The 23,819-nt window shown below is 55.1% G+C and overlaps 2 protein-coding genes and 1 long non-coding RNA gene across 3 annotated transcripts in view; 1 reads left to right on the forward strand and 2 right to left on the reverse strand.

Moving 5' to 3' along the window:
• Positions 1–1,540: 1,540 nt before the first annotated feature.
• The window catches only part of BMP8B (bone morphogenetic protein 8b), a 29,605-nt gene continuing 7,326 nt past the window's right edge, over positions 1,541–23,819 (reverse strand). The window contains exons 2-7 of the mRNA XM_045482297.1: positions 13,706–13,895; positions 13,135–13,283; positions 6,583–6,777; positions 5,738–5,817; positions 5,069–5,179; positions 1,541–1,781 (exon numbers count right to left, since the gene is read on the reverse strand). Of these exons, the coding sequence (XP_045338253.1) occupies positions 1,632–1,781; positions 5,069–5,179; positions 5,738–5,817; positions 6,583–6,777; positions 13,135–13,283; positions 13,706–13,895 (875 nt within the window). The 3' untranslated portion in view covers positions 1,541–1,631. The remainder of the gene's footprint in view (positions 1,782–5,068; positions 5,180–5,737; positions 5,818–6,582; positions 6,778–13,134; positions 13,284–13,705; positions 13,896–23,819) is intronic.
• On the forward strand, positions 1,702–7,829 carry LOC123599860. Its single transcript, XR_006713324.1, has 2 exons — positions 1,702–1,807; positions 7,061–7,829. It is a non-coding gene; the product is annotated as an uncharacterized LOC123599860 (long non-coding RNA).
• Positions 8,907–10,571, reverse strand: LOC123599857 (succinyl-CoA:3-ketoacid coenzyme A transferase 2, mitochondrial-like). Its single transcript, XM_045482291.1, is given in 2 exon segments — positions 8,907–9,540; positions 9,543–10,571. Coding segments are annotated over 2 exon segments (1,377 nt in total). The 5' UTR covers positions 10,468–10,571; the 3' UTR covers positions 8,907–9,088.

Here is a 23,819-nt window from a genome sequence, read left to right on the forward strand (position 1 = left end):
GCAGACAGTCTGGACCTGCTCTCTATCCCAGGGTCTCTTTCTCTGTATTTGCTCCACAGTCCTTTCCAGGTCCCCGTGGAGGGGCTGCTGTCCTGCAGCAGGGCCCCTGGCCTCCACACCTGCTGCCAGGCCTGATGTCCGGGGCCCCTCCTCAGGGTGCAGAGTGATGGCAGAGATGCGCGTCTTTGGGCACAGGGGTGGTTCCGCCTCAGCTGGGCTGTGCCTGTGGGTTGGGCGGGCCCAGGATCTGCTTTTAATGACAGTATTTCAGGGCTCGGGCAGCTGGACTCTGTCTGCTCCAGCAGGTAAATTACAGGCTTAGCAAGTCAGAAATCAAATAAACACTCCAACTGCCTGTGGCGGCTGCTCCAAGGAGAACAGTGGTTTCCGGGAACCTTCACCCAGGTCAGCCTAATTACTGCCTGTCACTCCCGTGGGACAGGGACCTTTTCTTTTGTCCACAGGCCTAGAGAGACAGGACGGCACTCCTGGGCACACAGGGTGATGCAGATTATGGTGACCAGCCTGATTTTGACAATTGGACATAAGCAGGTGCTGAGAAAACCCTGCCCTTGCCCCACACCTGGCCCCAGGCTGCCCAGTGTCCCAGATGCACTGCAGTGGGTGAAATGGATTGCTCCTTATGGCAGAAGATGGCAAACAGTGGAGTTCTAATACCAATCGTTTTGAAATTCTATCCAGATTTGGAAGCAAAAAAAAATCAAGATTGATTATTGATGTTTGCCATGCCAAAGGGAAAGGGTAGTCATGTCATCTGTTCTCAGCATCGTCATCCTGAGCCACCCAATTTCTCTACCATGCTAGGCTCAATAAAAAGAGAACTTTTCCATGGAGCTGAGCTCAGCATGGTGACAGACAGATAGGTGAATGAAACGTCCCCAGTTTTTTGTTTCTACAAAGGCCAAAATCCATGCACCGCAGCTCTTCCCTGGGTAGCAGAGGCAGATCAACGCAGTAAGATCGGGAGAGACAAATGCCATTGGCCTGAGCCCTATGTCATGTGGTTCATTCAGCTCTTGAATTGGCACACGTGCCTACCTGTGGCTAGCACAGCTTGATGATTCAGATCCACAACTACACAGCAATGAGGGCAAGTCCACACTCTAACAAAAGTGCCCAGAAATACCTGGGAGGGGCAGGGAACCGGAGGTAGACTAGACTGTCTACACACATCCAAGCCCTGTAATGGATAGTAAAGAGCCCGAGGTAGCCATTTTGGGTTCTAGGTGCCCCTCAGTTCACCCCAAATCACCACAAGCCTGGACCAGCAATGGACATGGATAGGTCCTCAGGACTTTTGTGTCAACCCCCAAATGCTGGTCAGCACGTGCTTCTCGGGGAGGAGGCTGGGAGAGAACCTGCTCAGTGACTCAGACCACCAGGCCTGGAGGCCAAAAGATTTTCACAAACCTCAGGCAGGGAAGGGGCAGAGAGGCCTGGAGAATATCCAGCCCTGGCAGGAAGAAAAGAAGGGCATAGATATGTTGATCTCTGGGGGCCCATCCCTCCATTCCCCCCCACCCCCTGAGGTCGGGCTGGGTGTGAGAGTTTTCTGCATCTGGAGAGGGGCCTGATCCAGGCGGGAGGCTCTGCAGCGGCGGGGCCGGGCCTCAGTGGCAGCCACAGGCCCTGACCACCATGTTGCGGTGCTTGCGCAGGATGACATTGTTGCTGCTGTCATAGTAGAGCACGGAGGTGGCGCTCAGCTTCGTGGGGGCGCAGCACGCCTTGGGGACCGCGTCCGGCTTCATCAGGTGCACCTGGCCAGGGGAGGGATGGCAGTCAGGTGTGAGTACCGCGGCCTTCTCCCACGACTCCCAGGTCCCACTGACCCCAGAGTCTCCAGCTGCTCACCCTCCCCGGCTCCATCCTCCGAAGCCCGGGCTGGCGCTAACCTGTAGATGTTCCCCACCCCACCCCCCTTCACCCCTTCCCCGCGCCAGCTGGCTCCCTCCCTCCACATTCACTCCCCTCAGAGGCCACGACCCGCTCACTGGTCTCCAGCACATGGCGTGCCCGGTGCCCAATCCTCTGCCGCACCACCCCTCTGGGGTCCCCTCCGCTCCTCCCATGTGCTCCTGTAACGTCCCTGATCATATCTTGTCCCCATTAGCTGTTTGCCATCTGTCTCCCCTCCCAGCTGTGAGCCAGTGAACGATCACAGAACAGGAGAGACCTAGAATCCTAGGTCCATCCTCGTGTTCAGTGCTGTTACTCCTCAAGGCACTTGCCACCCCTGATAACAACTTCTAAGGCAACTACTGTTCTGGGCCGACCAAGACGGAGGGCGCAGAGGCCCTGCATGGTGCCCAGAGTTGCATGGCTCTCAGGTGTGGCGGAACTTGGACGGGGCGTGCTGACCTGCTGCCCTCTGAACAGCCTTACTGCCAGGAGAGAGCCTGCCTGAGGAACGGCCCATTTTCAGCTTCCTAAAAATATTTCTCCCAAGCCCTGGCAGGACGAGCCGCAGTTTACACGGAATTCCTGGTCAGGGCCCCCCACTTGCAGGCCCGAAGGCGGCCCGAGGCTGTGGGGAGGCAGGAGAGAAGAGGACACCTGCTCCATCCCTGTGTCGTGCAGCCCAGGGCCCCCCACCCTCTCGGACGCAGCCAAGCAGGACCCGGATGAAGCTGTCTGGTGGGGGAATCTGTCTGGCCCCCACTCCCCTGTGCCCAGCTCTGAGCCAGCCTGCCGGGAGGACACCAGCTGGCTCAGGGCCCAACAGCCTCTCAGGGGCCCAGGGGGAGGCCAAGGCCGCTGTGGGGATGTCCAGCCAGACAGGACCTGGGTGCCACTGCTCCCAACTTCCCCACCTCCAAATGCGGTGGCCCGGCTTGGCCTTCATGGGCCCACGTGAAAAACTAGGCTACACTGCCTGCCTGCCCCAGCCATGGGCTCTGAATGACTGGGAACAGGGGAGGGTCTTGCCCAGGTCGGGGTGCTGGAGAGAAGTTGGGCACCGCAGGGGTACGGCCTTTCTGAGACCTCCCCCACGCCCCGGACGAGAGCTTTGTCAGATGAGTGACAGAAAGAAGGTCTTTTATTCCATCTGGCACCAAACAGGATGACTTGAGGAAGCTAATGTGCCATTCCACCCAGCTCATTTTTGAGCCACCGGGAGACCAAATCCAAGTGTCTGTCACTTACTGGCTGTGCATCTTTGGGTACAAATCGCGCATCTGTGGGCCTCGTTTTCTCCTCTGCCAAATGGGTAGAATGGTACTTTTCTCATTTCCAACACAAGTGTATCTAGGACATGTGCCTTGTGCCAGCTCTGCCAGCATGGGGCACAGAAATGTCCCAGACATGGTCTCTGCTTTCACAGACTCAGTGGGGAGGGAAAGGGAGACGGGGGATATTCCAGCAGACAACCAGGACCCACCGGAGCGGCACAACAAAGCAGGCCTTCAGCACTGGGAGCATGAGTGTGGTGACGACCCCTGGCATGGAAGGGCCACAGACATGAGGCGTGCGAGGGGAGCAGGGGGTGGCTGGGCCCAGGGCAGGGGAGGAGGCCCTGCAAGTGGAGGGCACAGCAGGTGCAAAGGCAGGAAGGTGAGAAACAGCCTATACAGGGAGATGAGGGTACTAGAACATGTGGGGACACTGGCGAGGTCGGCAGGGTGGCTCACGAGGGTTTCTGCGTCCCAGGCCAAGGGTTCAACCTTCCTCCTGGGAATGGTAGGAAGCGAGACCAAGTTTCTCAACTGAGAACGAGGTGCTAGGTTGTGCTTTAGTGGGATCCCCAGCTGCTGTGTGGAGAAGGGCTAAGAGGATGAGCCTAGAGGGAAATGCTTCCTTCTCTTGCCTTCACGACACCCCAAGTCCCCCATCACTGCCCGGCCTCCCCATGGAGGAGGCCAGTCCTCACCTCCACTCCTGCATCTGCCGTCTCCCCAGAGAAGCTCACCTGTTCTCAGGACTGGAGGGACGGCCCCATGCCACTCTGACATCCAGAGCTTCAGCCCGGCCCCTCCTCAGACCTGCAGGTCCCGCTTCCCTCCCGGGCCCACCTCTGACCTCACTTTCCCGGCCCCTCATGCCTCCCTGCAGCCCAAGCCCACCCAGCTATCCTGACTTGGGAGCTGCACACCCTTGTGGGCCAGGAGAACCATGTGTGTCTCATCACAACCAAGCTTTCCCAGGAAAGCAGTCCCTGAGGGCAGCAACTCCCACTTGATGTGAGAAAGGCAGTGTGACCACAGGGTCAAAGCCGCTGTTAGTGATGTTTACTCTCACTCAGGGGCATTACTTAACCTCTTACTAGATTAACATAGGGGCAGGGACACCAGGAAGTAGGCTTCTAGGTAAACGTTCTAGAAAGAAATCTCAATCTTATTATCAACAAACTTTTAAAACGCTTAGCAATAAACAGCAGCAACAATGCTCCTCACAGAAACTATTATTCAGCATTTAAAGGTACCCCAGACAGGATCAAAAGCATTTACTTCCTGTGGGAGACACAAAGAACTAAGGGACCAGGAAAAAGACAATGGGGAGGTGAACAGAAGGGGGGGGCAAAGCCCAGCCCGTCACCCAGGTCACACCTGTAACGCTCTCCTCATACACTGTGCAGCAGGTGGCTGAATGCACATGCCTGTCACTCACCCCACAGGCATCTGTGTGACAGGAGGCCGAGGATGCCAGGGGACACGGTGATGTGTGTTTAGAGCACACAGGTACACAGGTGGGATGCACATGTTATGTGTGTGTTGTGGTGTGATGTGTGACCAGAAGCAAGCATGTCTTGTAAACCTGGGTGCCCACGTATGTACGTGAATGCCTTACACGTGCATGTGCAGGGCACGGATCTGGGTGTGCACAAGCAGTCAGGGTAAGTCAGGTGTGTGTGGGTTCAGATGCCTAGGGGTCTACATGTGAACGTGGCCACATAGGGACCAGTTCCTGTACAGACATGGGAAGTTAACTGCGTGTGCCTACAGTGAAGGGTGGGGAGAGCTCCCTGAGACCCGAGCAGGCGCTTCCATCCACCTGGCTGCACGAGCCCTCTCCCCGTGGGTGGGGACAGGATGGACGTGGTACTGACCAGGGACTGCAGGATGGCGTGGTTGGTGGCGTTCATGCACGAGTCCAGCGGGAAGGAGCACTCCCCCTCACAGTAATAGGCTGAGTAGCCTTGGGGAGCAATGACCCAATCCTGGGGGGGAAAGAGGAGAAAGTGAGTGCCGTCCAGATGCCCCCCCACACTGAGCCCCTGAATCCAGCACACGGCACAAGACGACACAGGGCTGCCCCTTACCCACCTGCAGCCCCAGCCCCATCAGCCAAGCCTAGGGTCCCTGCAGGCAGGCTCCCCCAAGAGGCCTGTCATCCACCGGGAGGCCCTCGGCAGGCAGGGCTGGGCACAGCTCTGTCCCCATCACGTGCACTGGGCATCATCCTCCCCACCCACCCACTGCCTGCATCTTCTAGAGCTGCTGTCCCAGCAGACGTGCACACGCACTGCCCTCCCAGCCTCGGTTTCCCTGTTGCAGCCCTGACATGTTCTGGCTGAGGATTCAGACTATCCCCATTTCCATGGTTTTCACCAAAAAGCACCTTCTCACTATAAAAGAAAGACATATTCCCTTCAGAAAACACTGAAGAACCTAATGCATGAGAAAACTAAAGTCACCCATAATTCTAGCTGTCCCTGGAGATACACCTATCATCTCCGGGTGGGGACCGTCATGTAAGAAGGAGAGTCAGAAATTACCAGCCAGCCGAGGTCCTGGAAGCTGACGTAGAGCTCGTGCCGCCGGCAAACCTGCCGGCCGTCAGTGCCGTGAACGTCATCTGCAGGGACAGAAGCCAGGTCTGTTCTGGGGTTCCTGCTCTGGGCAGCTTCCACAGGGAGCTCCCAGGGCGGGGGACACCCCACCGGGCACACTTGGTGAATAAATGAATGCAGTGAAACAGACGCATTTGATCTCATTAAGCCCATCCTGCAGCTCTGCTGGTGTCACGACCCAGCTCGAGAAACTTCGATGGCTCCAGGTGGGTCCGATAGCTACAGAGGAACCCTGCACTCACCCCAGCCTCCCCTGAGTTCCAACCTGTGGGCCCTCCCGATGCTTCAGTAAACAGCCCAGGGGACCCTGGGCCATCAGTGGCTCCTTTTCTGTAGTGACCTCATCCCACCTCTCCTGCCGCCCCCATTCCACGGGATCGAGTGGCTCACGGAGGCCAAAGGGCGAACTCCCCGTGGAGGAGAGGAGGGCAGGAGGGCAGGAGGGCAGGGCAGGCCCACTCCTGATCCTGAGGGGCTCAGTCTGCGGGGGACACCTCCGCATAAACAGTTGTGCATCCTGCAGGGTCCCCAGGGGCTGTGCTGCCCAGAGGATGGGGCACCTGATTCTGATGGAGACTTCTGGAAAAAGCCCTGGGAGCCAGGGGAGGGCAGAGAAAGCACTTCTGGGTGGCAGGGACGGAGAGGGCAGAGGCTGGTCCACAGAACAGTGCTGGAGGGTGACCCCCGGCCTGAACCTACTGAGGACCCAGAGGGTTCTGTCCCCTCCAGGTGGCTCCCGGGCCCCACCCCAGGCACCTCCCGGACCTCACCAAAGATCCCCGGGAGTTTGTTCGGGTGTGGCAGCTCGTTGGTTTTCTTGGGAGGCCTCCTCTTCAGGGGCCTCGCTGCCCGAGGGGCTCGGACAGGACCAGGGCTCGCCCTGAAAAAAGTGACCAGGAAAGGCTGTTTGGAGCCCGGCGCCCGTCGCCCCAGCAGGCCAGCCAGGCCAGGATCCACGCTGTGCCCTGAGACGGAGAGAGGAGAGAGGGCAATCACTCGCGGGCAGGGGCCGTGCACATGGGACAGCGGGGACCCTCCTGCCAGGGCCTGCTCGGGCCCAGGAGCACGGAGGCAGAGGGCCTCAGTTTGCTCCTCTGGAAACAGGAGTCCCAGGTCCGAGGGAGATGGAGGGAGGGGGGCCTCGCGAACACAGGGTCATTACTTGCGATAACGGTGAACAATGCCATCTGTGAAGCACTTTATAGGTTTCGAGTTAGTTCACACGCGTGACCTTATGTGTCTCCACAGTCCCCCTGGACCTCATGCTTCGCTGAGAAACGTCAGAGCCACTCTCCCGGGGGCTCGCAGAACCACGGTTCCCATGTCCATCTGAGCGCTCCGAGGCCCGAGTTCTCCCTTCCACCCCATACGTTCTGGGGGTGTGGATGGATTTATGACCCAGCAGATTGGAGCAGCCACCAGCACGTAGCCAGGGCTTGCTCTGCCCAGCACTGCCAAGAGCAGGGCACTAACTGTGCCCTGACATCCACAAACGAGACCCCGGGTTCAGTGGGGCAGAGACATCTGGCCAAAGTCCTGGAGCCGCGGTTCAGTCAGATCCCAAGTTCTTACCCACTGAAGGTCTTACTCCCAGGTTTGTGGGTTAAAAAAGAGAGAAAAGGCTGTGGGCTGGACATGATGGGGACCTCCGGCTAGGAAGAGGGACACCTCTGAAAATGGGATTTGACCCCACAGCTGCTTAGAGATGAGGATGCCCTGAGAAACACACTCACGATCCCTGGAAATGTCGACTCCACCAATGAAACCAACTTCCTGTACCTCTTTGTATTTCCAAATGACCTCTTGATTTCTTAACTGTCAAAGTAACACAAGGGCAACTGTAAGGTAACCTCTGGGGAAGAAATACCACTCAGAAACCTCTGCCCACCCCAACACATCGTTTTCATCTTTCTGGAATATTTTCATGTCACCTGAACTTTTACACAATGGTCATCTTAACAAAGAAGTCTGTATGTTTTCCAACTTTTTCACATAAACATGTTCACTGCTGTTAAAATGTCTCCACTATGAACGTTTCAAATGCATAAAATTCCCTTGAGAAAATGTACCATAATATTTAGAGATTAGCTTAACTTTAGACATTTAGGTTATTTCCCGGCTTTCATTAAAAGACGAGAAAGGGGTAGATCTCTTCATTCTCATTTCCTGTAGAATTTTCCTTTTTCTTTGTTTGAATGTTTCTATTTTTCAGAGAGAGAGGAAACATGAGTGGGGGAGGGGCAGAGAGAGAGGGGAACAGAGGCTCTGCAGTGGGCTCTGTGCTGGACAGCAGCGAGCCAGTCGTAGGGCTCGAACTTACAAACTGAAACTGAGATCATGACCGGAGCAGGAGTCGGATGCTCAACCAACTCAGCCACCTAAGAGCCCCTCCCACGGTATTTTCTTAAACTAAACGACAGGAGGTGATTACTGACTTTTATGCTCCTTAGAACACAGTGCCAACTGCTCTACTTCCTGTACATCACCTCAGTGTTGCCACCCTGACACACACACACACACACACACGCACGCACAGGCACATGTACGTACGTACGTATGGAAACACACGTGCACTTCTCATACGGGATACAGACACACACAAACACGATGCTACGTGTCTGTTCCATTAGCGGGTGTCCTGATTCACTGTGAAACCATCCCAGTCCTGCTCAGCTGGCAAAGGTCAGCCCTCAAACAGCCGGGCTCTAGACCTGGGGCCCCAGGCCAAGTGGGTTGCACTAATCAGTCCAGAGACTAAACTTTGATCTATGACATCACCTCCCACAAACAAATGCACCAGACACGTTAGAGGCACCGCTCAGGAACGATCCTGCTGGGACGGGAAGGGGGTCAGCTGCAGGGGCTGACACTGGAAGGAGCCTTGGGGATACGGGGGTGGTTACTCCTCCCTCATCACTTCCCCCCACATTTCGTGGCTCGTTCCCGAAAGAAGGCTCCTCAGTGGAAGCCTTCCTGTGGGATCATCTGAGCTGCAGGAATTTAACGTAAACATCACAGTGAGGAGGGCATCTGAGTGCCCGACGACAGAACCAGACCTCAGGACTCACAGAACATGCAAGAGAAACACCAATGGTCTCCTTTTGTTTTTAACTAAAGCCATATTCCTCTTGAGAGAATAGTCTGTCTGGCGGTAGCCGAGTCTGAGACGCCAGGAGAACCGGTCAGACGAACGGACAGGCGTGATGACACCCCCTCTGGGTGAGAGGCAGCGGCGAAAATGAAACACACCCTCTGACCAGGGCTTCCTTTCCCGGGTCAGGCAGCCACCTGCTGCATGGGTCTGAGGTTCGGTGACACAGCGAAGGGCTGCCCGTGCTCTGTGATGTCGTCCACGGTCAGCCCGTCCCAGAGCTCGATCATCATCAGGCCTTTCTTCTTGTGCACGTCGAACACAGCCTTGTCAGTGATGATCCCGTCCACACAGCGCTTCCCAGTCAGCGGCATGGTACGCTTCTCCGAGATTTTGGGTTCGTTGGCCTTGGTGCAGTGCACCATGGTGACCACCACTCTGGTCTTGGGACTGGACACCAAGTCCACGGCCCCCCCCCCCATGCCTTTCACCTTCTTCCCGGGTATCATCCAGTTAGCCAGGTCACCGTATTTGGAGACCTGCATGGCTCCCAGCATGGTGAGGTCGAGGTGCCCTCCTGGAATCATGGCGAATGAGTCATCGCTGGAGAAGAAACAGCCTCCGGGGAAAATGCTCACGTCTGCTTGCCCGCATTGATGAGATCTGCATCCACCTCATCTTTGGGTGGGAACGGCCCCAAGCCCAGGATGCCATGTTCACTGTAAAGATGAACAGTCATGTCCGGGCTGATGTAGTTGCTGGCCAGGAGCGGGATTCCTATGCCCAGATTGGCATACATGCCATCCTCAAATTCAAGAGCTGCCCGCTTGACAATTCGGGCCCCGGGGTCATCTGCAGACTCGGCTATTTCATCGTGCTCCTTCCTGAGGGCTAGATGCTCAATTCTTTTCTCGTGTTTTTCTCCCTGAATCACGCGGTCGACATAAATGTTAGGAACGTGGATGTCTTCGGGGGCAAAGGTCCCCACATCCACGATTTTTTCCACCTCCACCACGGAGGTTTCTGCAGCTTTGCACATGGGCACGTTGAAATTCCTGGCGCTTTTTCTGAAGATGATGTTCCCGGCGCGATCGGCCTTCCACCCCTTCACCAAAGCAAAATCGGCGGTGATGGCCTGCTCCAGAAGATAGTGGTGCCCGTGGAACTCCCTCACCTCTCGGGGCTGGCTCATGATGGCGATGTGGCCGTCGGGCGCAGACCTGATGGGGGCGCCTCCCTCCTGAACCAGGGTCCCATAGGCCGTGGGAGTGTAGAAGGCGGGGACCCCGGCGCCCCTGGGGCGGATGCGCTTGGCCAAGGTGCCCTGGGGCGTCAGCTCCAGCTCCAGCTCGCCTGCCAGGTACCGGTGGCGCTCACACAGCGTGTTCTCCCCCACGTAGGAGCAGATGAGGCGGGCGATCTGCTTGGTCTCCAGTAACAGGCCCGGCCCGAAGTCGTCCACACCCACGTTGCTGCTGACCACGGTCAAGTCTTTGACATGCTTGCGGAGCAGCACCTGAATCAGGTTCTCTGGAATCCCGCAGAGCCCGAAGCCGCCGACCATGATCTTGGTTGGCCCTGTTGGCGATGTCTTTGATGGCCTCCACGGGATCCGCGTAGAATTTGGCGCGGGCGTGAGCGCTGGTGGCCAGGCCGCGCACACCGCCCTCGGCCTCAGCCAGCGTGGGCCCCCAGCAGCTGGCGGGGACACGGTGCCCGAGCCCCCGCGCGAGCCTCTGGAGGACGGTCATTGTGCGCTCCGGCTCCGGGTCCCGGACTGAGACCGGCGGGGGACAGGCCAACGCCGGCCGCCACCACTTCGTCGCAGAGCAAGGAGGGCATGTGGGGCGGTGACGCTCACACCGGGTGGCCCCGGCACCCCTACCCACAACAAGGGGCCCCTCCCCCAAGGGGATTCTGGACCCTGCGTCCCCCCCTGCGGAGGCAGCAGCGTTCCTGAGGGGAAGACGCGACCCTGAGTCCTCGGGGTTGGCGGGAAGGCCGCCCGTGTCCAGCCCAAAGCCCCGGGGGCAAGGGAGGTCCTTCGCGGGGCCCCTTCCCGGCACACCTCTCCCTGTTGGACACCCCCAACTCTGGGTGGTCCCCTTCCTTCTCCGTCACTACCCCCTTCCCGGGTGACCTGCTCCAGTCCCCTGGCCCTCAGGCCACGCAGATGGCGGCGCTTCCCACACCTGCGCCTCCCGCCCCCGCGCTCACCTGTCCTGGATGACCGGCCATCTGGACTTCTACCAGGGCTCCCAATGACCTCACCGCCAAAGAAAGTGCTCTGGGGTTGCTGCCTCAGACCTGCCCCCTCCTCTTCTTTCACTCAGAAACAAATCTATTAAAAATGGGCCCCTGGCTCACTCCACATTTTCTGTGATTCCTCCACTGCCCACTTTTCTCCATTTCTGCCGCTACCAACAAGCTCCTCCCCATTCCACCTGCACGCTGGGTAGCTCCTGAGCCTCTGTGACGGCGCTCTTGTCCCCCACACACCACCCTCCTTGCTCACGTCAGGGGCGGGCCGTTCTGGATACATACGGAGAAAGGTTTTATTTTATCCTAGTTGAGATTTACAGAAAAATTGCACTGACAGCCCAGAGTCCCCGGATACCAGAGCCGGTTTCCCCTGGGAAATGTTAACATTTACGATAGGGCCTGGATTTGTCACAACTGATGAACCAATATGATAAATTAACACGATATATTCGGATCTCGCTGGTCTTCCCCATGTCCTCCCTCTCTTCCAGGGTCCCCACCCGGATCCCACATGGCCGTCAGCTGCTACAACTGCTCAGGCGCCTCTGAGCTCTCACACGAGCTCAGACTTGCTTTGTAATTATGACCGTTTGGAGAAGGACCTGACGGGCACTCTGCAGTACGTCCTTCAGTTTCCGTTTGTCTGGGTTTTTCTCACGGTTAGACGGGGTGTGGGTTTTGGGGGGAAGACCACGAGATGGAGGGCCCTTCCCATCCCTTCATGTCAAGGGGACACGGGAGGTACGTGACATTCACGTGAACCCTGATCACCTGCCGAGGCAGCACGCTCAGCTTTCTCCTCTGTGAACTTACTTCCCCCACCCCGTCCCGACTGTACTTTGGGAAGCAGGTCGCTAAGCCTTGTCACACTGAGGGGTGGAGTGATGTCCTCCTTGGGGGGGCAGGGGGGTGTTTTCAGGGAGCCCTTTTCAGATCCTGCCATCCTCCACTGCTATGAAATACAGTGAGCTACCCCCCACGCTCCAACACCAGGCCCTGGTTTACCCACAGAGGGCCCAGAGCGCCTGGCGGGCTCAGTTGGTAAAGCATGCGACGCTTAACCTCAGGGTTGTGAGTTCGAGCCCCACGTTGGGTGCAGACATTACTTAAAAATAAAATCTTGGGGGCCCTGGCTGGTTCAGTTGGTTAAGCGTCCGACTCTGGCTCAGGTCATGATCTCTCAGTTCATGAGTCTGAGCCCCACATCAGCTCTCTGTCATCAGTGCAGAGCCTGCTTTGGATCCTCTGTCCCCCTGTGCCCCTCCCTGGCTCACACTCTCTCTCTCAAAAATAAATAAACGTTAAAAAATAAATATAATCTTAAAAAAAAAAGAATGCGCCCTGCCAGCTCTCAGTCTCCTCTCCCATCTGCCCTGGCCCCCCCTGCTCCAGCCACGGCCGCCCCTTCCTGCAGCTCAGATACGCCAATCTTGTGCCCATCTTCGGCCTCTCCATCCCACCTCCTGCCATAACGGAGGCTCTTCCCCAGATACCTATGGAATGAATGAAGGTGTGATCCTCATTCTACAGATGAGGAAACAGAGGCTTAGCAGGTAAGTATCCTGCAAGGTCACCGAGTGACAGCGCTGCATGGCTGGGATTCAAACCCAGGCCTCTCTGATCAAGTCTGAGGGTGTAACCGCTTCCCCTCCTGCCCTGCCCAGTAGGGGACCTCCCAGCCTACACGGTTGCTCCTGGAGAGGGAAAACACAGACTCTCTCTTAGCAGCTCAAGCGTGGGTTCCACACAAGGAGAGGAGGGAGAGCACTGGGGTAGGGGGCCCCTGCTGCGGGAACCTGGCCCCTGCACCCCGCTGACCCCCACGGCAGGGCAGGGATCGTCACCCCAGGTGCAGGGCTGAGAAAGGCCAGGCCTCCAGGGCCCAGGGAGGGGGCTGCAGCCTTCTCGGCTGCCAGCAGCGCCAGAGGAGCCCCCGGGAGAAGGTCTGCCGCCCAACCCTGGGCCTCACCATCATCCGTTTCCACATAGAGGCGGAGCCCCAGGTCCTTGTTCCGGCTCAACAACCAGCGGTCACTGGCTGCTGTCACGTCCAACACCAGCCAGCCCTCGTCCCCAGCTCGGAGCGTCTGAAGATCCAAAAAGAACAAGTCAGACTCCCTGTGGACACGAAAGAACAATTAACCGAGGGCTGGCACAGCTGCCTCTGTGTTTCTAGGGCCCTCCTGTGGACCACGAGTGGGCACCTGCCTGGCTCGGGCCAGGTGCCTCACTCTCCTCATCTCACTGCATCTACCCCACAAAGGTGTTACTGCGCCCACGCAGCGATGTGGAAACTGAGGCCCAGGAGCTCAGTGACCTACCCAAGGTCCTGCCCCAGGACAGCGGGGCACGGACTTGCAGCAGGACTGGTCTGGGTCACTCCCCACAGTGACACGAGGCCTGGGGTCAAGTATCTTTCTGTCTCTGGGGGTGTGCTCTCCAGGGAGCTCCCCTTCTGTCCTCTGGGACATGTCCCCTCCGGGGCTGGGCCCGATACACCGACAGAGGCTCGACCGGGAGGCGGGGCGTGGGGCGGGCACCTGTTGGACTGCTCTCTGACCACCTCGAACATGCTGACGTGCAGGGTCCCGTTGAGCAGGTGGGTGCTGGCCATCTTGTAAATCCGGAACTCAGCGGCTGTGACCATCTCCCCCTCTGGGATCTGGGTCAGGTCAAAGCGGAACTCCTTCCAGTGGGGCTCCTGGTGGCCCAGGGTACGGTCACGCTCCACTGCAAGACAGAGCGGGACCGGCGGTCACTCGTGTTCTGGGCTCGGGCTGGGGGTGGGCGGAGTTGGGTGGGAGCTGGGGGCCGAGGCAGCCTGGGTGGTGATGGCCCCCTCCTCTGCAAAGGGGCTTGCTCCCAGGCTCCGCCCGCTGGGTGCTGAGAAGGCTCAGTGGGGCTACATGGTGAGGCGTCTGCATAGGAGCCAGCATACACCAGCTCAACGAGAGCAGCCTTCACTTCTGGCCCCTGAACCCCAAACCCGGCCTGCCATCCCCATTCCTTGCTGGCGCTGGGACCTGAGGGTGAAGTAGAGGTCAGGTCCCTCCTCTGGGAAGACGGACATCAGAGCCAAGGCAGAAAAGAGCCACATAAGGGAGCAGAGACATAAGTGAGTGCATTTCTGAGGCAGGGGCTGTCCAGAATCTGCCGATGTACATGCATGGAAGCCTGGGGAGGGGGAGCCTTTGCAGCTGACACGGGCTGGGCCTTGAAGGGTGAGAGCGGATATGTCGAGAGAAGGACACTGCACAAGAAAGGGGCCAGCCTGACATAAGGCCTAGGGCTGAGGAACAGATTGTGCCAGCAGGGGAAACAACAGCCATAAAACACAGCAAAGGGTGAAATGATGGCAGGCCCCGTTTGGGGACAAGGGGAAGGAAGAAGGTGTGCCGGAGGGAGGCTCAGAAAGGAACAAGGAGTAGCAAGGTAGGAGTGACAGCTCCTGGAGAGACCTGGTCAGGGCCTGGGGAAGCTGGACAGTCCCATGGTGTGGTGGGATCTGAGCAGGCTTCCCAGAGGAGGGGACATCTGAACTGGCCTTAAAGGATGGGACAGAGTCTTGTCGGGTGGAGAAGGTGGCAGGGAAGGCATCCTAGGCAGAGGGGACCCCAGAGGCACCGGTGTGGGGTGCTGGGGCGTCCACAGAACAGCAGTGTGGGGGACGGGCCCTGAGTGGCTGTGGCCTGTGGAGGGCTGGAATTCTGGCCCAGGAGCGTGGGCTGTGCTTCTGGCCACTGGGGTTCAGGGCTCTGGGCAGCAGGGGCGCAGTGTGGTTTGGGGTGGGGAGGAAGGTATGTGTGGTGGGGCAGGTGAAGCGCAGGCTGGAGGGGGAGCCAGGGCGGCCTGGTGGTGAGGCTGGACTGTCTGGGCAGGAGGCTGTGGGTGGCGAGTCAATCCCACATCTCCCCAGCTGCCCGGAAGTGCCCAGGACAGTATATTTAGTACCGTCTTACTTTAGCCTCTTGTCACTTTCAAACACCACAAATCTGTGTTTCCGGAAAGCAGGGGTGGGAGCCGCCCAGCGCCGTCCTCAAAACCCAACACTGAGATTTTAATTACATGTCTGTGAGTCTTTTAAAAACTCTCTCCCTCTCGCTACTGGGCTCAGGGACCACAAGTCACCGGGCCGGTGGCGGAGACGGATGTGGGGAGCACTTCCCGTCCTCACGATGAGGACCTGATCTGGTGATGGACAAACAGCTGGGCTGGGTGGGGCCTGTGGACGCACATTTGGACAGGAGGAGACGGGCTTCTCATCCCCAGCCGAGGAGGAGAAGAAACAGAACGTCCATCCTCTGACAGCGTGCCGGACAAGCAGCAAATGCCTACCCGTGGCCCAGGCTGTTGCGGAGGCAGCATGACCCAGAGTGGATGCGGGTCCTCCCACACAGGCAGAGAGCGCGGAGGGCAGGGTTCTGGACCCTCACCGAGCGATGCACGCCAAGAATATGGACACTCGGGGCGCCTGGGTGGCGCAGTCGGTTAAGAGTCCGACTTCAGCCAGGTCACGATCTCGCGGTCCGTGAGTTCGAGCCCCGCGTCAGGCTCTGGGCTGATGGCTCAGAGCCTGGAGCCTGTTTCCGATTCTGTGTCTCCCTCTCTCTCTGCCCCTCCCCCGTTCATGCTCTGTCTCTCTCTGTCCCAAAAATAAATAAACGTTGAAAAAAAAATTAAAAAAAAAAAAAAAAAAAGAATATGGACACGCGTGTCCCCTCCCCCCTACAGACACACTCACACTCACATGCACAGCTTTGGTGACAATTTCCATCCATTCGAGGACTGCACAGACCACCCCTGGTATGTGGCTGTGTAATCCCGGTCGTGCAGGATGACATAAGTCTAGGCTGCTGGCTGTCACAGGGTGCGGCACGGAGAGCGAAGGAGGGTGGCTCAGTCACACCCTTCACCTGTGTCCTCTCAGAGCATCATAAATGTATCTGCTCCCAAGGCCCAGTGGCGGCTGACGGGCGGGTCCTGGGGCTACTGGGAATCTCCGTGTGCAGGCCCGACGCTGATTTCATGCTGGATCTGGGGACTCGGGGCACAACCCGTGAGCCCGCCAGCTCCTCAGGAGCACCACACCCTGCGGCCTCCCTCCCATGCTGACCGGGGGGGCCAGGTGAGCTGGGTAGAGAGAGCCTCATGTACCTGCATTGACCCCAGTTCCCAGCTTCCATTGTGGGTTTGTGAAATCGATGAGGCACCCAGTAGTTCGGCACAGGAAATTCCCCACCCTGGCTGTTCCAGGTAAGCACTAGAAGGGACCTTTTTAGGAAAGTAATGCTCTTCATCAGTAATTAGTGGTATTTCCTGAAGTGTGGAACTGGGTAAAGAACACTCCTTCATCTGACAGTTGAGAGGATGCGGAGAGATAACCTATGGATTTGCCTCTTTTTCTGTGGCTGTTGCTTTGAGTCAGTAGAGAGATTGTCCAAAAGCTGGTGCTCTGGGAAAGCATTTTTGGGGACCTCTATGACCCCTTTGTTTTTTTTTTTGTTTTGTTTTTTTTAATTTTTTTTTTTAATGTTTATTTATTTTTGAGACAGAGAGAGACAGAGCATGAACAGGGGAGGGTCAGAGAGAGGGAGACACAGAATCTGAAACAGGCTCCAGGCTCTGAGCTGTCAGCACAGAGCCTGATGCGGGGCTTGAACTCACTGACTGTGAGATCATGACCTGAGCCGAAGTTGGCCGCTTAACCGACTGAGCCACCCAGGCACCCCTATGACCCTTTTGTTAACAGTGCAAACCAAGCCTGCTTTAGCCAAAGAGGCAGCTTAGGGCAGCACAGGGAGCTCTGACCAGTGGTCAGGACATTCACTGCAGGCCTGACCCTGCACCAACCAGGTACATACTTGGCCTCGTCTCCTCTGTGAACTGAGAATAAGGGTACTGCCCAGCTTTCCTCACTTTATAAACAGTCAGACAATGGACTGGGAGGGGTGGCCATTCAACAAGAGTTCTTGAGGAGCCTGACCTGCAATCTCCCTACATTGTGCTAAGATGTGGTACCCTCAGGAGGCCATGTCAGAAATTTCAAAGCTGGGGGGAGGAGAGGGAAGGAAGAAGTGGAATGATCTTTTCCCAAATAAATGTGTTAATCTGCCCATTTAATTTTCCTTAGTTTATCAAGTTCAATTTATAAACAAATTTATTAAGTTCTTACTATATGTAAGATTGTTCTGATAACCCAGTGAAGAATTGGGCAAAAGACATGAACAGACACTTCTCCAAAGAAGACATCCAGATGGCCAACCAACACATGAAAAAATGCTCAAGATCACTCATCATCAGGGAAATACAAATCAAAACTACAATGAGATACCACCTCATACCTGCCAGAATGGCTAACATTAACAACTCAGGCAACAACAGATGTTGGCAAGGATGTAGAGAAAGAGGATCTCTTTTGCACTGCTGGTGGGAATGCAAACTGGTGCAGCCACTTGGGAAAACAGTATGGAGGTTCCTCAAAAAATTAAAACTAGAACCACCCTACGACCCAGCAATTGTACTATAGGTATTTATCCAAGGGATACAGGTGTGCTATTTCAAAGGGATACATGCACCCCAACATTTATAGCTGCACTACCAATAATAGCCAAAGTAAGGAAAGAGCCCAAATGTCCATCAATGATGAATGGCTAAAGAAGATGTGGTATATATATATATATATATATATATATATATATATATATATATATATATATATATACATATATATATATACACATACATACACAATGGAGTATTACTCGGCAATCAAAAAGAATGAAATCTTGCCATTTGCAACTACATGGATGGAACTAGAGGGTATTATGCTAAGTGAAATTAGTCAGGGAAAAAGAAATATCATGACTCCACTCATAAGGACTTTAAGAGACAGAACAGATGAACATAAGGGAAGGGAAGCAAAAATAATACAAAAACAGGGAGGGGGACAAGACATAAGAGACTCTTAAATATGGAGAACAAACAGAGGGTTGCTGGGGGTGTAGTATAAGGGGAGATGGGCTAAATGGGTAAGGGGCTTTAAGGAATCTCCTCCTGAAATCATTGTTGCAATATATACTAACTTGGATATAAATTTAAAAATTAAAAACAAAACAAAGCAAAACCAAAAACAAAAAAACAAAACAAAACCAAAAAAAAACCTAGAAGATGGCCTTCAGCTGGATCCTGAGCATGCTGGCACCCTGATCTCAAACTTGCAGCCTCCAGAACTGTGAGAAATAAATGTTTTTCTGTTTAAGCCAAAAAAAAAAAAAAAAAAAAAAAAAAGACTGTTCTGAGCACTGGAATACAGTGAATAAGACAGGTAAACTGGGTCTCTGTACTGATGGGGTTTACGATCTAAGGGGGAAGACACAATATGAACAACAAAACAAGTAAGATAGGGGATGCTGTTTACATTGTGAGTGAAATATAGAGGGTTATAGGCTCAAAAGTAATGGCAACAGGGAGAGGGTACTTTTCATAGGGTGCTCAGTACAGCCTTTGCGAGGTAGGTGAGAGCAAACATGAATATTCTCACACGTTGCTGGTAGGAAGGCATTGGATAGAGATGCCCGCCTGGGTGGCTCAGTTGGTTAAGCATCCGGCTTTTGATTTCAGCTCAGGTCATGATCTTACGGTTTGTAAGTTTAAGCCCTGCATCAGGCTCTGTGCTGGCTGCTTGGGATTCTCTCTCTGCCCCTCCCTATTGCTCGCTCTACCTCAAAAATAAATACACATTAAAAAAAAAAAAAAAAAGGAATGCATTGGAGAGGAATTTGGCAATGTCCTTTTGCAGGACCATGGCAAAATTACATATGAATTTACCCTTTAACAACACAACCCTTTGTCGCACTGGCAAAAACATGAAAGGCCACGCACCAAGTATTTACTGGGCATAGGGAACACACAGAGCGACACCTGGCACTTCTAAATGTTTATTTTCTACATAATTATAAAAACTGCCAAAAATGATCAAACGTTGGACCAGCTTCTGTCTGGGGAACCGCAAATGAATTTACTTTCTGATTCACCTTAATGTGGCTTCCAGAATAAGAAACAATCATGAATCACCAACATGTGTTGATAGGACTCTCGGCCTTCTCCCTCAGTCTCTGATAAACCAACCTCCAGATCCCATGTTTGGGAAAGGCCCTTTCTGTGGGGAGGTTGTGGCCTCCGCCCTCCATGACTGCCACCCACAATCTGCATCTGAGGCCCTGCACCACTCATGGGCCAGGTCTCCAGATGCCACACCCTGAGTCTACCAGTCCTACACCAACAAAAACTTTGGCTATTTTTGTGCCCTGGACAAAATTTAGAGTCATCCAGAAGACCTAAATCTGTCTTGTTTCTGACCATAAGTAAGCCACCCAGAGTGGCTGTTAAGAAAAGAAAATCTGACCGGTCTGCCCTCAAACCCTTCCCCAGCCCCACAGGGCCCCTGGGAGGAGCCCAAGCTCTGGTTCCAGGACCCCCTGAGCTGACCTGGCCCAACCTCATGGCCTCCTCGGCCTTCTGGCTGCAAACACCCTCCCTGGACACCCTCCCCAAAGCGCTCTCTCCTGAGTTGCCCCCATCCCGCCTGGTCCAAAGGCTACTCTCCTCTCAGTCCAGCTGTCAAGGCCCCCTCGTCCTGCTCCGACCCCACACAGATCAGCCTGCCAGCCTCTCCCTTTCCCCAGTCCCAGGGGTCCCCATCTCTGCTCCATGTGCCCTTTTGGATGGTGCACAATTGAGGGCAGGACTGCACAGTGTGGGGTGGAAACGGGAAGCTCTCAGTGAACTTCCACTGAGCTCCTTGTGTTCTGGGGGCCCAGAGAGGGGATGTGTCTGCTGGTTCTTCCCAAGGTCCCTGGGACAGCGGCTCATCATCCAGCAGCCGCTGCCCCTTGGGTTGGCCATGCTGCCGGTCTGGAGTGGCCTCTGTGTCACAGTGTGCCTCCGTCAGAAGCCACTCATGTTGTCACTTTGCCTTGGGACTGGCACCCCTTTGCATGGCCAGGCTGCTAAGGGGGAGGGCAGGCTCCCCAGGGTCCCAGAGGCAGGTGTGTGGGTCCTGTCTGGCTGGTCCTGCTCGTGACAAGGGCGAGGGCCCCCCACCCCTTCAGACCTAAAACAAGACCCAGGTCTCCATGGCTGGTGCAGGCCCACCAAGGGGCTGCAGAATGGACCACCTACCAAGTCTGCATCTGAAGGGCTTCTTCCTCCCACCCAGAAATCTCGGTGCTTCCCAGAGGAGGCCAAGGCTCCATTTCTAAGGTATTTTTAGTCAGTTTTCATTACCGACTTTTTTCAAGAGCTGTTTCCATAAATGGTTCTGCACTCATGATTGCTGGTCCAGGCCTCCGACGGCTTCAGACCCCAAATTAAAAGGGAACACCCGCACACTCCCCCACATCAAGTCTGTCAAGGCCAAAAATAGATCCGAGGAGATTGAGCAAGGATACGATTCCCCAGTGCAAACCCGGGGGAAGAACTGAACTGTGGGACTTTTCCGGAAAGATGCGGTCACAGTGACACATCCCTCTCTCCCGTAGGGAATGGATTTCCGTAAGGAGATGGATTGGGTGTACCTCCCTGCCCTGGGCCTCACCCCTGGAGGAGCCCCATCAGTGGGCAGGGGTGGGCACATTCTTTGGTCAGAGCTGGAAAGGCCTCCAGGGCAACCCTGCAGACATGGGGAAACTGAGGCCCAGAGGGGCAAAGACTTGCCAGGGGTCGCACGTCAGGTGAGGGCCCTTCATGTGGACTTTCAGACCTGCAGCTGAGGTAAAATGAGTGGCCCTAGCTTCCCTCCAGGTGGTGATACTGCGATGGGGGGGGTCACCTGTCAATGAGGTTCTCCTGTCAATGGGCCCCCCCCTGCCGAGAATGCCTGCTGAAGCCACCTTCTTCCAGGCAGGGCCCTGGGGGCACTGGAGGTCCCAGAAAGCGCCCAGGGAGATGCCGAACCCGCTGTCAGCCTCCACAAAGACAGTGAGGGCGGCCCTGCTCTGCTGCACTGGCCAGGCCCAGGCTCCTGACCCTGCTCTCAGCTCCCTGCCTCCAGCTGTGATCGTCCTCCCTCAACCTTACCAGTCTGCCCTGAGTGCCTGCCATGCAGGGGATGGGGTGCACGGGGTGGGGGTGCCCCAAAGACTCAGATCTGTCCCTGTTCTCAGGTCGTTCATGGTTTCCCAGGGAGTAAAATAGGGGCAAGACATGGCCCTGAATGAGACTGGCAGAAAGTGACTCAAATCCTAGGAGAAATACACACGATGGGGATGAAGGCTCTAATCATGGAGGGTGCCTTGGGGAGCAGGGGTCAGAGAACACTTTTCTAGAAAATGTATTTGAAAGTGGTGGAAGAATTTTGACAAACAGGAATGGAGGAGAGTATTTTAGGCAAAGGCGCAGAGGTGGGAAATAATGTGCCACCTCCCTTTTTTTTTTTTTTTTTAATTTGATAGAGAGAGAAAGAGAGAGCAAGCAAGCACGAGTGGGGGAGTGGGGCAGAGGGAGAGCAAGAGAGAATTCTGAGCAGGCTCCACTCTCAGTGTGGAGCCCCATGCAGGGCTCCATTTCACGACCCTGGGATCCTGACCTGAACCAAAATCAAGAGTTGGACACTCAGCTGACTGAGCCAGGCTTCCCTCAGCTCCCATTTTTTAAGCACTGAACTGTGTCAGGCATCATACTGGGCATGTCACACATGCCATTTCTGTTAATACATAATTGTATTAGCTATCTATTGCTATGTAACACAGTAACCCAAATGTAGCAGCTCAAAACAAGAAACATTTATTATTTCACATATTTCTGAGGGTCAAGAATCTAGGCACTTAGCTGGGTGGGTCCCTCTCAGGGTCCTTTATGGGGTGACAGTCAAGTTGCTGGCTGGGGCTGTGGTCTCAGAAGAACTGACTGGGATGAACACATCACTTCTAAGCTCACTAATGTGGCTGTTGGTGGCAGGGTTCTGTTCCTCACCATGTGGGCCTCTCCGTGGGACTGCTCACGGCATTCCGGGCATGACTTCCCCAGACTCCACAATCTGGGGCGTGGAGGAGTGGTGGGATATAGGACCCAAGATGGAAGGGGCAGTCTTTTATAACCCAATCTCGGAAGTGACACATCATCACTACTGTCATATTCTATTGGTCACACAGACCAGCAATGGCAGAGTGTGAAAGGGGCCTACACAAGAACATGAACACCAGGAGGCGTGATCACTGAGAACCAGACTGGAGGCCAAGACAACTCAGTGAAAGAGATATTATTCACCCCATTTTATAGATGAGGACACTGATGATCAGGGAAGGTAACTGATTTGCATGAGTTCACAACCAGGAGCACCCAAGGTGGGGTGAGAGTCTAGGTCTGTCTGATTCCAAAGTCTGTATTTTCCCTTCATCCACAGCCTCACCAAGTTGGAGACATGTCAAGGGAACACTGTGTGGCTCAGCTGGGCCAGAACACTGGACACTGAGTGGCAGACTCGGGGAACCTGAATTCAATTGTGACACGAAGGAACACACAGAAGGATTCTGAGCAGGGAAAGCTAGGAGTGGATTTTCACTTGAGGAACTGGGGTTCCAAAACACCAAGAGTTTTTTCACCTCCCTGCCTCCCCTCGCACCTTCTCCTCCCACCTCTTTCTAAGTTCTACCCTCCCTCAAGGTCCAGCAAAATGACACTTCCTGCCAAGCCCTCTCTGTCCCCCAGCCAGGACACCGTTCTTCCTCTTTTTTGGGCCTTGTTCGTCTCCCACAAAATGAAACACCGTGTCTCTCTTGTGCTGAACTGAACCTCTATGCTCCTGTTTGTTGAGTAGGTGAATGGCCATTCCTCCCATTTTGCCATAATTTATATGGACTTGTCTCTGGGCCCACCTTTCCCACTCTAATGAGCAGACCTCGGGCTGGCGCTGTACTTTGGAGGAGGCCCCAGGATAACCAGGAAAGGGAACAGCACACGGTAGGTTCATAGTAGTGTTCATTAAGGAATGGCCACAGATTGAACAACCCAACTTTCTCCATCCCCAGGTCTCCCAGCCTTCAACTTCCCCTCAACCCTTACTGTATTCAGAGCCCAAGGCTGCTGGGAATAAATGGCTGCTTGCTCAGGGTATAGAGGCAGCAGTTAAAGGAAATAATTGGGTTTTACTTCTGGTCTTATTACCAACTAGGTGCCCTTGGGCTAAAAGCCAACAGACAAAGCTAACACTTATTGAGCATTTAACAGGCACTGTTTCAACATTTTACACAGATTACCTCATGTGATACAGCAATCCTGTGAGGCAGGAACTATTTATTATGTCTCCCATTTTGAAGATGAGGAAAACTGAGGCACAGAGCATTAACTAACCTACACAAAAATCATATAAACAGTATCAGGCTTCTGGGCAAAAGACTGAGTTAAGACGTTCAGTCGGAGAGTGTTCTCTGTAGGGAACAGAGGGAGCAGCACCAAGCATGGCCAAACAGTGATTTGACCACACAAAGGCTCAGCCCATTCCACCTGCACTGGGAGCCCTGGGGCTGGTTGCTGGTGCCTTCCCGGAGACAAGGAGACTGGACATGTACGCCCCCATACCCCAGCCATTAAATGTGGGGTGCCGCCACGGAGGGTGGCTAACATCGGATAAAAAGCTCCTGGGGGCCTAGCTGATGG

This window comes from Leopardus geoffroyi, chromosome C1 (assembly GCF_018350155.1).
Source record: "Leopardus geoffroyi isolate Oge1 chromosome C1, O.geoffroyi_Oge1_pat1.0, whole genome shotgun sequence".
Classification (NCBI taxonomy): Eukaryota; Metazoa; Chordata; class Mammalia; order Carnivora; family Felidae; genus Leopardus; species Leopardus geoffroyi.